This window comes from Pieris rapae, chromosome 3 (assembly GCF_905147795.1).
Source record: "Pieris rapae chromosome 3, ilPieRapa1.1, whole genome shotgun sequence".
Classification (NCBI taxonomy): Eukaryota; Metazoa; Arthropoda; class Insecta; order Lepidoptera; family Pieridae; genus Pieris; species Pieris rapae.
In genome coordinates, this window is record NC_059511.1 from 3351212 (window position 1) to 3366789 (window position 15578).

General features: G+C 34.6%; 2 protein-coding genes across 6 annotated transcripts in view; one reads left to right on the forward strand and one right to left on the reverse strand.

Annotated features, from left to right (window-relative positions):
• LOC110991378 overlaps window positions 1-15578 on the reverse strand; it is a 70745-nt gene that overhangs the window by 41320 nt on the left and 13847 nt on the right. For 3 of the 4 annotated variants that reach the window (XM_045634621.1, XM_045634622.1, XM_045634620.1), the window contains exon 1: window positions 3306-3579. The exons of the other annotated variant lie outside the window; for it this stretch is intronic. In XM_045634621.1, coding sequence (XP_045490577.1) covers window positions 3306-3355 — 50 coding nt within the window. In that variant the 5' untranslated portion in view covers window positions 3356-3579. Of the gene's footprint in view, window positions 1-3305; window positions 3580-15578 lie in introns of those variants that run through there. 4 annotated transcript variants of the gene reach the window in all.
• LOC110996594 lies at window positions 3703-14815 on the forward strand. 2 transcript variants are annotated; one of them, XM_045634624.1, is made up of 4 exons: window positions 3703-3724; window positions 13327-13526; window positions 13755-13914; window positions 14395-14815. In XM_045634624.1, the coding sequence occupies exons 2-4, from the start codon at window positions 13340-13342 to the stop codon at window positions 14762-14764; spliced, it is 717 nt and encodes a 238-aa protein (XP_045490580.1). In that variant the 5' UTR covers window positions 3703-3724; window positions 13327-13339; the 3' UTR covers window positions 14765-14815. The 2 variants fall into 2 exon arrangements, with proteins under 2 accessions (XP_045490580.1, XP_022120043.1); XM_022264351.2 differs by lacking the exon at window positions 3703-3724 and adding an exon at window positions 12443-12657.

The window sequence follows — 15578 nt, forward strand, 5'->3', positions numbered from 1 at the left end:
TGTGTAGAATCTATCATTGATGCAGGTCAAAGGTCAAGTGCTCGAAAAAATTATGTAACCCCGACATACACTCACTTGGCAGAAGAGGTAGAACATATTATTAATCAATGGTTGTAATAAGAGTTATAGAGATTATATGTAAGCGTTAATTGCGTTTGTTCGTTCGTGTCTGTTTGAGCTGTGGCGCCTCAATCGCCTATTACTAATCACTTTACGTTAATAATAGCACGTTTTGAATCAGGAAGCCCATTTATATTTGTAAGAAATGTAGCCAAGCTTAAAAAACGGAACTACAAATTTAGAAACGGAACATCGGATTTTGCTGCTGTTGCTAGAACAGCAGCAAAATCGGTAACGAAGTCTTAGATGTTGTGATGATACTAATAGAAAACCAAGAAATAATAATTAAAAATGACTGACTAACCGCTGCACAGTGTACTAGGCAAAATTATTTACAATTTATGCTTAAACCCGTCAAGTAAAAAGTTTATTCGAGAGTAGTCAATAATAAAAATCAATCAATCAATTGAATTAGCAAGCTTAACAATCAACCTATATCTAAAAGCATTTATTTATAATTTTAAAAGTTTATAATATTAAAAAATAAGTTAGTAATATTTATTAGCTATTACTGCAATATTTTTTTAATTTGATTTTAAACATAAGCCGAAACCTTAGAAGCAAATGATCGCGTCAAGATAAGTTAGGTATTTAGTAAGTATTTAATTTCTAACATAATACATTATTATCGGGGATACGATCTTTAATAAGATTCTTATTTGAACTTCCGTGTCATTTTTTGTTTTTGCTTGGGTATAAAAATTAATAATAACAAATCAATTGTAAGTAACTACTTATAACAGATGTATCTAAGTAAAAAAGTAAATATTACAAATGATCAAACGTGTGTTTATATAAGAAATATATATATAAATGTAAGTTATTACAAATTTGTATAATTAGCTATGTATGTATTATGAATATATACCTTACATATACTCGCGTATGAGGTCGTCCCAACATTAATTCTCGTGCGTACAACATGCTAAGCTCCGACTGACCTACGTTTTTATCGTTCAAGTTAATCTCAGCAATGTACGGCTTCTCAACGTTAGGTACATCTCTAGAATTAGGGTGACGACGCGCACTTTCCGATTTAATTCTTGTCATTAAATTTTGTGGTAAAATTTTTTACTCACAGATATTTTAAACAAAGGTAAATTTTTAGTTACTAGACAATGTAGAAAGAAAATTGTATTATATTATATATAAACAAAATGAAAACGAAATAAAGGAAGGCCCTAATAGTAGCTACTAGATAGCAGACTTGTCTAAGCAAAGATTGGCGTTAGTTTCTGTAAATATCAAATATAAAATGATAAATTTTTATATTTGTATGTTGGAAATAAAATGATAATTTGTTATATTTGAGATCAAAAATTAAGACGTTTTAGACAAGCTCATATTCAGTTCATAAATGCTGGGGTAGATGTCTGATGTTATATTAATACTAGGTACAAATTTCGTTTCCATCAACTAAAAATTGTTGATCGATCAATCTTCGTCGTTTTATTTTCAAGCTATTTCAGAATATATAACGATTAGAAAACTACGTTAATATTAGTCAGCAGTTTGCTGTCCTAAGTCTATATTGCCAAAAGCGCTTCACACCAATATTTCACATTAAAACTTCACAATGACAAAATTGTTAACCTATAAGTCATCCAGGTCACTGACCTCGTGACACGTTGCAATGTGAATATTGATGATTATTATTTATAACAATTATACAGGGACGGGCATAATCTTATCATGGATTTTTATCATTACTGTCATAACTAGATAAAAGGTTGGTGATAAAATTCTTCGCTATATGTAGATAAGTATACTAGATAGGTAGATAAAAACGTTTTTACTTTTTTTCTATTGCAAAGTACCTACATACTGAAAAAGCATTTTTATCGTTATTTCAAATACGTTATTCGGAATAATTTACAAGGAATTTCAAGATTTTGTATGTTGGTTGGTAACTTCTTACAGCTGTTTTAACGAAGATTCGATTCCAGAAGAAACAATAATTGTTTTTATCATGCATAATTGAAATTCGAGGTGCTAGCTGTAAAGTCATGAGGCATAGCATTGCTTGGTTTAATAATTCAAAATTGAATTAAATAAATGAAACATCGTCTTCCGTCGAGGTTGTTCTTGAGATTCAAACTACGATTATAATGATTATCTGAACATGACTGACCTTGACAAATATAACAATATCTATGAATTAAATTATGGCATCGAAATCGTCTAGGTTTCTTGTGAGCCTACAGACAATATAAAAAATACAATTTTATTAAGAAGTAATGTTTCTGTATTAGCTAATTTTGCAATCTTACATAAACCTACAATTATGATATGATTGTGTAACATTTGTACAATTACGATTCTTATACCAATGTAAACTGACGAAAATGATCCAATGTAAGGGAAACCTCTATGATACCATGTACCAACTTAGTCATTTATAACCATTTCCGTTGGATTTCTTACTCATATGCAATGCCTTTTTTTGGTTTTATACAGAAACCTTATAGATGTCTTCAAAAAAGTATTAATCTCATATAATAAGTAACTAAAACAAGATGCGCAGATGTGTCTTCTCTATAAGCAGTGGGGGGTAATGTTACACATGAAATATAATATTACACCTACAGAATGTGAAACTTACTCTGTAATACCAAGACATAGTAGTCATGGTTATTATCGTTGATTAAGAACTTTCAAACAACTACAAAGAGATGGTTGACCTGTGAGTAGGTATGTGAGATTGTTGCATTTGAGGATAGCTTTTACGTTTACAAGCATATATTATTATGTCAGATTCCGATGGTGAGTATTCCAATTTTTTTTCCGAAACTAAAATTCATTTCGAGGCGATCCTCTTTGATGATAAGTCTTGTTTGTTTTTGTCTTGTTAGTAGGTTTTGAGACATTGTAATAGGTAAATATTATTATCAGATTATATAAGTATTTTTGAATGTTGTTTGCACTTATTAACATTTTTGATAAATATATTTTAAGGCTATTCGACTTAATAATATAAATAACTTCGACTTTTAATTTACTATAACGGTTATACGACACAATTTAAGCGGTAATTGTTATATGTTGCTTAATTAGAATGACAGATTTTACATCCGCATACTTAAACTATTATGAACCGGTATAAGTATTTAGTAAGTAGCAATCAATGATATGCCCACATGTGGCCACGTCACCTGTTCTCCAAAGTAAAATTCCAGTTTAACTACCTTGATATGATGTCAATCAAGACCTCCCCCGATGGCGCAGACCACACCATAATACACTATATCACTACACAACACAAAATCCACCTGGGCAGCACCATCACTTAGACATTGTACTGCGTTCCCGAATGATAACGCGGCCAAATAAAAAAACCTGGGGTCCTAAGAAGGTCGAATCTGGTAATTTTTTTTTCTGGAGAGCTGGCAACGTCGCTTTAAAGCCGAGCGGACGCGCGTTCAGTCCGCGCACAGCTCATTGGCCGAGTGTGATGGCGGCCATCGCTGCGCGGCAACCGTTCACCCAATGACGTCGCTTCCCGCATGCTCCGCCCACTCCATTTCCGCCTGTTGAATGGACCGCATGCTAGTCGCGCTCGAGACATTCAGCGAGATACACGTAAAGATCATCTTAACATGGAGCGGTAATCATGCTTATAAAATTGTTTTGTGTGTCGAGATTATTTAGATAGCACAGATAAAAATAAGATTTCTAGTAAAAAGTGAAAGTGAAGATTTATATACCATAGTCTTACCAAAGGTTTCTTAGGCATAAAATCTAATTTGGTTGAAATTACCAGCAAATACAATTAATAAAAATATTATGGTATTACCTTAGAATAGCTATTTACAATATTGTCCTAACTGCCGAATTCCGGTTGTAACCATTATTATTAAAAACTTAAAACTCCAAGTAGAGCAGCGAAATTAATTCTTAAAGCTCTAAACCCGTAAATTTATATGTTGATCTGAATCTCTATTTATAAGGAATCATATTAAGAATAGATAATTTACGACCACTTTCTCTGCCAATATTTTGTTTACTTTATAAATGTTATTTTTAAATAATCGTTTTTAATCATAAGTAACCTATTAGGGCTTTTTAAAGTATGGCAGGTACGTATAAAAAAAGTAAGACTAAATAATTGAAATAGGTTTTTTGATACATAATAATACAATTATATCTTTAATTATTGATATGGTATTTGAGCAAATAATATATATATATATGCATTTGATATGCCTATTAATAAAACTATTCAAGAAGTTTGAACCACAATCCTGGGCATTATGGCTAATTTAAAAACGGCATAATACTATTATAAGCTATTAAGTTCACGCTACCACCAAAAAAATTCATTTTATGACATGTCATGACAAATAAAAGCCAGCGTAAAAAGCTTCTACCTACCTCCCAGTAATAGTTACTTTTTTTCAAGAAATTGTATTACATAGGTATTATACTGTTTTCCAAAGTGACTACTATACACAGTTTCACTAGCTTAAGTATTTTTACGTGGCCCAGAATACATCAAAAAGTATACCATTATTTCTTTAATAATAGCAATAAACAATATCAAAAGTGTAAATTGATTGATTAGAAGCGAGGATTTTACTAGCGTCTACAAAAAATAAGGAAAATATATTCTGAATAATTGCTCATTAATTAATTACACATTTACCAAAATCATAAATATTCCAACTAAACGTCCTTTCAAGTTCGTGTGTACAAAGTGCATTGAAGCGTTACCGATTAAATTAGCAACACATTATAATCAGCCGCAGTTTAAAGGAAAAACATTGTTTGTATTTTAAGACTGGCGGCGTAACATCGCGCGCCCGCCATCAGAATTCGTAATGATTGTGTACGCGGTGCGACAACGTCGCACAGTTTTTGGTCCAGGAGTTTACGACCGTGATCACCGCACCACAGACGATAAGCTAGTTTTCTCTGAAGAGATCAAAGTGTAGAAGATTTCTCTATTTCTAATTAAACTAAACCTGACGATATACATATACAACTATTTCGTTGTGTATAACTTTGTATTATGTTGAATTTTTTCTAACTAGTGACACTCCCTTAGATTAGTATGATATTAGTGTAGAAAGCTAGGATTTTTTAAATGTTGTAAAATATATAACAAACCACATCATATTACCATTACATATTAAACATATTATAAACGTTTCCTAATATGATGCGATGCGATGCAATGCACTGATTAATTGCTGTCTTATACTGAGCGACTTAGGTTAGCCTAAATCTTTTATATATTTTACCCAAACACAAAAACAGTATAAACTAAACAAACGATGCTTTAAAAATACTACTGCATCATAAATACATACATACCTAATGCTCACCATTTCAACGACACTACGACATACAAAAATAATTGTTTTCAGCCGGCACCCACAATCTGCATAATATGTATTCAGTAGTATTCCCTTTTTATAGTCTTTTGAAATATAAATTATAAAATCACTGCAGTAATTCTTTAGACAAATAAGCTGCTATGCAGAATGCAGATGTTTTTATAAGTATGTATACAAACAAGTACATACATCACGTCCGGTTGCTGTATCTACTATAGTGCTTTTTATAAAACATACAGGGACGTATTCTGTTTTGAGAGGCTTCATAGTTCATGTCCAGCCTATAATAAAAACCCAACCCCAAAATGGTACACTTATATAAATGTTCGTACCTAATATGTAATATCAGACGTGCTTTGACACTAGATTGATTGCAATGTATAAAGACTATAAATTTAATTATGAGGCCCGAAATTCCCTGATTACGACTCTGGCGACCCTTAGTAGGTATTCTGATCCCGTGTGGTCGGGTCAGGTTGCGCCGGACGTGTATACTTTCACAAGTACACTTTGTTGCGAATTGCACCTACTCACTAAATACGATAGGTAACATATTTAAATATTATCTTTTCAGTGAAAAATGTTTGATGAAAGTATGCATTTTTTTAAAGAAATTATGAAAGCAATTTATTTTCAATAGCTTACTTTCATTAGTGAATACTTAAACTGATGCACATCTGCAATAACGTGAAATTAACTTCTTCTAGATTTTATTTTTTATGATATCAGACCCAAAATCTATTGGTATAATAATTATTAAATGTATCATTTAACATATATTTTTCTAGACACACAGAGGCAGTATGTCGTTTGGATTTAAAATGTTTTTTTTTTCCGTATTAAGAAAATACAGACACTGGCACTTGAATGAAAAAGAATTAAGAGCGCCATCTTCGAAACTCCTAGCAAATATGTAGTTGGCACACACTTATCATAAAAATTAAAATATATGTATTTGTATGGTATGGAACAATCCAAAAAGGATGTGTTATGTGAAAACAGGGACAGTAAAGCCAATGAATGGCTGGGTGCCAGGAATGTGTACGAGTGATTCTTGGAACGTAACGATATAAACTTATGTTATTACTGCTCAACAAAAAAGAGATATTAAGAATTATGAGTCACGGTTTTACTATTTAACTTGGCATGCTCACGTCGTTTTCAATGTAGGAGATAGGACTGTATGCCAAATGTATCAATCTCTGTGATGGTAATTTTAACTGCAAATGATGTAAATGCAAATATATCTTTTTAATTTTAGTTTAACATTTTTTTTATTATTACTAAGGACGAATAATATAATTGCAATACTGCGCATATACTTATAAATTCTTAAACTGTTAAATGGGTATTCACCGCAGTGGCATCGAACTAGTTTATGCAGACAATAGTACTACTAACACCTTCTTCTTTCTCACGTAACAAAAGGAAAGATAAGTTTAACAGTTATTGCTTTACGTGGAAATTCTGAGAATATTTTTTTAGATGACACGAGGTACTAACCGTGTATCATGAATCATAATATATTGATTCATGATATAATTAAAAGAACAAGGTTGACACGCTTTGTACTAATGATTTCGAATTCCCAAAATCTATAAAATAGTTATCAGAGCAACGTTATCAGCCGTAATTACGAAATACTTTATCATGTGAGAGAACAAAGCACAATTCTTATTTATTGTTATTATACAAAGCCAATGCTGAATGAATCGTTTTCAACACAACGTAAGTTCGGCAACGTAGCAATCGAGAAGTGCGGCAACGTGGCGCCACGCCAGGCGGTGCGGACGGGGATCATGGTATGGCAACGTCGCGCCACTGATTCAGCAGTTACGTGATTACAATATATATTATGTGCTAGTATAAACATAGTTTCTATACGTATATATCTATTATAAATAGCATACAAGCAACATTTACGTTATATTTTCGACGTTTTATTGTTATTGTTCGTTAATGACACAAAAGATAAGTAGCAAATCAGAAATAACTGTAAATATAGATTATTTTGATTATAACTAAAAGTTACCCTCGTATTTGCCATGTGTTTCGGCATTTTGACGGAATTAAAAAAAAACAGAACGAGAATACCTACATATATAAATACCTACTCATGGGCGCGAACTTTTCTATAATTGCGCTAAAAGATTTTTTTTAAAAGATACATTAAATCAATTTGAATATTCAATACAGGACACACCATTGCCTTACAAAAACAAAAATGTCCGTATAATATAATATTAATTAAAGCGAAGTATAAGGTTTGGTCTGGTCATAGTGGGGTAAAATGACCACGACCCTGTAAAGGTTAAAAATAACGTCAACGTCAATACTCACACTTAAAAAGAAAACGAATCATATTCAAATAGCAACCATCAACTGTCGATCTCTTAGAACACCCGAAAAACTTGAAGAACTTAAACTAGCTATACAAGAAATAAAATGGGATCATCAGCGAAATGAGAATATTTGGAAAACATATAGAAGACCATGGAAAGTATATATTATATCATAAAGGAGAGACCGGGTATGTATGGAATAGGATTCATGATTAAAAGACATCTTATAACAAAATAGGAAAACTTAATACAGAAAAAGAAGATGATTGGTCCATAATCCAGGCGTATTACTAACGGAATCTAGCAAAAAGGAAGACAACAATAATCGAGAAATTTTACAAAGACCTTACAGGAACAGGAGGCCTTTGTCGGAAGACAAATTGTAACCGAACTATAGTTTGCCGATAATCAATAGATATTAAAACTGTTAGTATATTAGTTAAACCCTAGTTAATAGTCAAAATGTGTTTTTTAGATATAAGTTATAAGTAATTTTTTTTTTTTTTTTTTTTTTTTTTTTGTGGGGAATGCTTTGCGCATACCCTTCCGCGGCGCGACTGCTTGGTGCAGAAGGATTATGTGGGACTCGCCATTGTGCATACCCACTAAAACCCCAAGGTGCCACCAACAATCGCCTTATGCGGGATGCGGTAACAGCAGAGCCTTATCCGCTTCCCAACACGCGATGCGGCGGTTGCGTCCGCCTCTTCCCGCCCATTGTTGATTTGTGAGGATGCTTGACACAGCAAGCATCTTTCACAGACCGGGCCATACGCATTTACAAATAGCTAGGGGAAATCGGGTCCAGTACTTGCAGGGATGGGTCATCATCCCTTCTTTTAGACGCATGGACCCCTGCTCCCCGCTTAGGCACTTTTTAGGCGGCGAGAATTTGGTGAGCGCGTCGCGCGTTTATGCGACGGGCCTGCGGTTTTCTTCGCCGTCGCGGATGGGCATCGGGACAAAGCTCCCTGGTCCTTTCCGCCTCTTCTTTTATTTTCATGACCGCCTCGCAGAAATTATAAAATATTTTCCACGGGCCGTCATTTCTCGCGCTCACTAAAACCTTCAGTACATTTGGAAGTGTTGCGTCCTCGCCCTGGAGTGCATCCAGCAACGGTCCCCTTTCCACGTCCCATGCTGGGCAGTCTCTCAGCGTATGCTGGGCGTCATCCGGGCTGTCTCCGACACAGTGGTGGCAGGTTGGTGCCTCTTCACACCCTACTACTCTGTGCAGATAACTACCGAAACATCCGTGTCCGGACAGGATCTGCACAAGACGATAGCTGAGCTGGCCCCAGCGCCTCCTTACCCAGTGTTGGAGCAGGGGTCTGAGGGCTTCTATAGTATATTTACCGGCAGTCGCTCCCGCCAGCTCCTTTTCCCACTCTGCTAGCATTTCTTGGGCTTCCAGGGCTCGCCAAGCGTTTATTTCTTCCAGTGTGGGGTTGCTTCCTCTTTCCCTGGTTTCGGCTCTCCGCCAATATACTTCGCTAAAAGCAACCGCGTCGAGATGCCAGGGTGCGGTACCGGCTATGACACACACTGCGTCATAGGACACAGTGCGGTACGCCCTCGCAACCCTAGCTGCGATCACTCGCTGCGACTGCCTGAGAATCGTGCGATTGTGCCTGGTAAGTTTGTCGGCCCATATTGGGCACCCGTAGAGTGCTTTCGCCCGGATCGCATTTGCGTAAAGGTGGCGACACCCCCCATTCGGCCCGCCGAGGTTCGGCATTATGCGCGAGAGCATGTTTGCGGTGGCGGTGAGCTTAGGGGCAAGTGCTGCGAAATGTGGTCTGAAAGTCCACCGTGGGTCGAGAATCAGCCCTAGGTATTTAAGCGTGGTACCAACCCGGATGACTACTCCACTGACAATTATGTCTGCACCTTGGGGTGGAGCTTTTCTGTGTCCGTAGAAGCATATAGCTTCTGATTTCTGAAGGGCGACCTCGAGGCCGATCTTTTTGATTTCAGAAACCACCCGAGCTACTCCAGCTGTCGCTCGAAGGCGCGCCTCCTTAAAATCTTGTCCAATAGCGACCACGAGGGTGTCGTCTGCATAGCATATCGTTGACACTCCCGGAACCAGTTCCCCTCGCAGCACTCTATCGTAACCTATGTTCCAAAGGAGGGGGCCAAGAACCGAACCTTGTGGAACGCCGCACTTGATAAGGTGGCTCCCTATGCTATTTTGTTTCGGGAAGATGACACGACGGCCGTTAAGGTACGATGCTACACATCTTCTTATATGGGCCGGTAAGCCGTGGTGGCGCAGGCCATCCAGGATACAGTCCCAGGGCAAGGAATTGAAGGCGTTCGCAATGTCTAACGACACCGCTAGAACTACTCTGCCCCGTGACACCTGCTCCTCGCACACTCCAAAATAAGTAAATTAATTTAAGGCACACGAAACTACTCTGTGTAGAACTTGTTACAACAATAAAGGCTTTATTATTATTATGTTTGTACATGTATATTCCAAATTTATAAGATTCAAAATTATTTTAGTAAGTACAAGAAACTAAGATAGCGTCATTGGTGTGTCTCAAAAAAATTCTACCGAGGCAGAATTGGTTGCGGGTAAAGTACCATTCTTTTGTTTTCAAAGCAATCATTCAGAAATAACACAAGAAAATTAAAAAAAAACGTACATTTAACGTTGAAAAAAACCTGATGTTAAGGGTACTTGCAATGAAAATAGTAGCTATTAAATAGAAGATATTATTTTATATATTTAAATAGAAGAATATTTAAATATTATCACTTTTAATGAATATGAATTTATGTATTTTAGAAAGTAATATAACCTAGGTTTAAACCTTAAAGTGTTAATCTGGCTATTAAGTCTAAGTCTGCAAAACCATGGAATCACAAAACCAGTCAATGCAATAAAGCATTTCACACCAGTTCTAGCACTCTCACAGAGGAATAAATTAGCAATAAATAATCTCGAATTCCGGTAGTATTTTTGTCTTCGTGTATCTCTTTTTTTTAAACATGCAAACACGATAAAACTGATTAAATTTGCGAACCAATTATTTACAATTGTATTGTTATTGTGATGGGTTTAACATTTTTATTCTATAAAAGTTTGATGATTATGTTTATATGAAAAAAAAAACCGTCGGAGGTTCAAGATTTTGTTTTTATTTCTGACTGGATTTGTCATACTATTTTGTAACGCTATAGACGTCCATCGCATGTCTTTATTTCTTCTTATTCATAATAGTATTGATGATCATTTTACCATGAAGTATTTAAAAATAAGCAAAGAAGCATGTACCGACAATTGAACGGATGTGCATTGTGCAAAGCATGTTCAGTATTGTTGTAACAAATGTCGCGAATTCTCTCAACTACCAACTAAGTTTTCTCGCGATTTCATCCTTCATGCGCTGATATAAAAATAACTACTCAATAGAATGAGATACGCAATTTTATTATTTTGATAATGTATTTACATAATTTTGCATAAAATCAGTGTTATGGGAAACTGCCATCGAATTTAGTTTGAACGTATTAAAAATAATCCCGAATATGTATTTAACCTTGAATGGGTGAGTAGGGCACGACGCACGCGTTCCAGACGAACAAAAACGTAATTGTCTTGTAGACCAATTACATATTACTGCTATTATGCTGGTACGAAAAGACGATAGTCAGTTGCTCTGTGCGCCTTTAGTCATATCTAAAAATCGTTCGTAATTAACCTACAATAAACAAACTCGTGCAATTTAGCAAGAACAGGCGACGTTGTCGAGCCGTCAGCGCACAGTACGACAACCTCGCATAGCGGTATCGGCCGCCCGGTGCGGCAAAAGTGCGACGCGACGTTGCCACACTTCCCCACGTCAATATCTCGTACTCGTACCCACGCGATGTATTTTGGAATTACATACCATACTTACCGCAAGGAAATTACATACCAAAGTAAACCTAACTATAGAGGTCGATGAAAGAATGAAATTCTAAAATTCATTTTTTACAGCTATTAGTATAGTAAGAGAATAAGTACTGTAAATAACGAGTCACTTCAATTTACAAAATAAATTCCATGTAGGTTATTCAGCAAAACTCCAGTCTAGAGATTCGTAACCCACGCAAATCTATTAGGTAATGAATTTATTTTTATACGATCGACACGCAAAAGCTAAACTAGCAATAAATAATGCTGAACATATAATTAAACTTAAATAATTATGAGTCTTAGAATACTTTGATTTATGAAAGCACAAATCATTACAGCGGTATCAAATTATAATTGTATTAAAATTTTTCTTGCATAGTTATTTTAACCGCTAGAATATTGCATTAATGACCAATGACCTAATACACCATTAGAGATTTCTGACAAAAAAACAAAATCAATCAAAATTAAAAGAAATTCACATTACAATCAACCAATACTTTAATATTCTTAATTCCTTTAACAAGAAAAAGAAGTATCGTTAGTAGTTGTGCATATGAAAACCATTTATTTTCATTTGAATGAAGGCAAGAGTAGTTTTAATAAATCTTTTCTAAATATATTTTGGATTTTAAGTCGACAAAGTACAAATTTATCGACGAGTAGCGAATGGTGCGACCAGCTCGGGTTGGTTCATTTCGTAAAGTGCTGGGGAATGGGGATTGCGATTCGCGACGCAGACGCGCGTCAGTCGAACAGTGTTATTTTGTGTGAGCGCGCGTCTTTTTCGTCGCACGTTCGTCGCAAGTGACTGATTTTAAATTTAGGGTTTCGCTAGCCTGTTTTCGTTTTCATTATTGAAAAGTAGAATAGATAAACGTAGGTTTATATTGTGCGCAGTGTAGAATAGCATAAGTTGGTGACCTTGGAACTAAATTTATATTGATAGGTATGAAACATTATTTTATAGTTCGGCGCAATCAGTGTTTAGGAGTTGCCTATGAACAGATAAATAAACTGCCATATTTGTTAGAACTCGTCTATTTGCGTAGAAATAAATAGTTATTAGTCAAAAACAGTTGAACTTGATAAATTGCTAAATAATCCTAAGTCATGCAGATACATTTAGTTTTTCGAAGCTAGAATATATGTATAGCAGTTTTGAATTGGGAATCAATGTTTACTTGAGGTTATCACACCATTGGTTTAAGATGTGGTTTAGACTCTACTTAATTTACACTATTCACTTATAAAATCTCGTCTTCAGTGTAGAATATCTGTATTTACTCAAGCGTGGTCGAGATAACGCCTGAGAGACAATTTTCAATAAATTATATAATACATATTTAGTTTTATAGATAATGAATGTAATAATGAATGAAATGGAATAATAGAAAGGGTAGAGCGACTTAAAATTGTAAACAAACTGTTATAATGTCATATATATAATCAAATAATATTGCGACATACCATATATGCCAAAAAGACTTTTCCATTTAAAATTAGTTATTATGCCACGAAATATCTTAAGACATATGAAACAACCATGGCAACCCCAGACATTGTAATAAAAAAACACTTTAAGAAATAATAATATTTAGTTTCATATAATTCATAGATAGTGGATCAGAATGCGAGATGAGGAATTTGCCTTTAACCCAGTACGACTGATCGAGGAGGTTAAAAAGAGGCCAGGCCTGTATGACCAGGGTTTGCATCCATTAGACAGGGAAGACAAGTTAACGTTGTGGAAAGAAGTTGGAGCTGCACTGTGTACCCAGTGGGACACGTATGACCGTGCAGCGGCCTATGACCGAGGTGTGTTCGTTAAACTCCCATGTATTTACTATTCGTGATAAGGTGACAATTTTAAAAGTTAAGTGTAGATTTTACACATAATTTCCCTTCATACTGCTAAGCTCTGTCCGTGTGGTATTTCTTTCCGGGCATTGATTATAATTAATGAATTAAAATAAATATTAAATGTATTTGTTAGTATAAATGCGCTAAAGCCATGCCAAAATTGAATAAAGCTATATTTTTTAGTATTACAGTTACAAAGAAAATGGCGATCCCTTCGTGACGCATACAATAGGGAATTACGTTCACGAAAAACGGGTGTCCGAGTACATAGAAGAGTTTATGTTTACTTTAAGAAATTAAAATTTCTCGGCGGTTACGAAGGTGAAATAAGCAGTGATTCGGAGTAAGTAATATTAGATATAAAAGGAATCAGATAATAATATAGAACGTACTTTCCCGACCCAGCTTTGAATTCATAGAAGGAAAAATATATTAATATGGTAGGTATATATTATGTACTTCAATTTCTTTATAATTCTTTCGCGGATAGTAAATAATAATGATCAGACCTTCTTAGAAAGCATAGCAATTATGGAATTATACTCCATTAAGCGTGTTCAAGTTTATTCTAGCTCACAGCACCGAGTAAAAAATTAACGTTGAAAAAGTTTATTCTCCTGCCTCTTATTTACATACAAATTAGAATGGTAAATAACGCGAAGCTGGATTTAGATATTAATACAAACAAAGAAATTAACTGAGACCTAATCCTAATAGTGGAACAAATAAAATATTTTACCGAAACTTGTATTCAGCAATTGACTATTAAATTACGTATACAGAATAACCAAGACCCCAAAAGTTATTTAATCAATCATTTTAGACATTCTAATTGTGCCACCAATGAAGATCTACCGGAAGAAGATAGCACTAAAGCAGAGCCAGTTGAGCCTACACGGAAAAAACGTAAAAAGCGACGCGTCAAAAAACCGAGTTCAGAATTCGCACCAGAGGAGGTGGAAATGCCAATATTTCCAGTGGACGTGCCTGACGAAAGCGACAGTGATAAACTCTTCCTGCTATCGTTTCTACCTGAGATGAAACAGTTTCCTCTTGACATTAAAATGTGGGCGCGAGCTCAGATAGCGAACGTAATGCAGGAGGCAGTCACTGCGCATATGTCAAAAGTAATGCCCAGTTCTTCCAACGAACGAAGGTTTCAGATCAAGCAACCGAGGGATAGCTTTGATTAACATACGTTTAGGTACAATTGTTACGTTTTATGATTAAAAGTTGTTTTGTTTTAAAAACTTGTTTTTTTTTATTTAAGGATAATAACACATTTTAATCAAAATACAATTTTAAACTCGAATATCGGAGGAATGATATCAATTATTAATATGAATTTTGTAATGTAGCTGTTTTATTCATATGTGCTTTTTTATTATTATAAATATACGTAATAAATAAATTAATTGAAACGTACGTTCAAACAACAAAAATGTAAATCAGAATATAATAAACAAGTTCAATATATAAACGCATTGTTTACGATTCGAAGTGGAAAATTCCATTCAGCAAAACTGACCTTTTAAAATAAAGATAAATTATTAATATACAGCAATTATTAAAAAAATGAGTACTAACTAGATATTAATAAAGGTAAATAATAAAAATTAAGTTATTTTTTTGGACGACTTTGTTAATAAATGTGCGATACATTCTCTCAACTCTATCAAATTTAAACAACTCGTTTTATTCCGTTTATCTATACGTTAAAATTGAACCAAACGTTACTCAAAGAAAATATACTCATAAAAATAAACCAAACTTTGTCTATGATTGGCATTTTACAGTTTTAAGAGTCTGTTTACAAGTGGCAGATTATGTCTTTATTTATCGAGATTGAAAACATTATGTTCGTTAATAGATCGCTAATGTCAAGACTGTTTTTAAATTTTTATTAGTTTATATTTATCTACTTTCTTTAAATGAAAAAATACATATAACCTTTTTGACTTATTAACAGTAGGTATTGTATGATTGCCTGTATTTGATACTGACAAG

Coding starts and splice junctions, on each gene's coding strand:
- LOC110996594 (XM_045634624.1), top strand. CDS start 13,340: ATGCGAGATGAGGAATTTGCCTTTAACCCAGTACGACTGATCGAGGAG. Junction 13,527..13,754: donor TGCAGCGGCCTATGACCGAG/GTGTGTTCGTTA, acceptor TATATTTTTTAG/TATTACAGTTACAAAGAAAA. Junction 13,915..14,394: donor GAAATAAGCAGTGATTCGGA/GTAAGTAATATT, acceptor CAATCATTTTAG/ACATTCTAATTGTGCCACCA.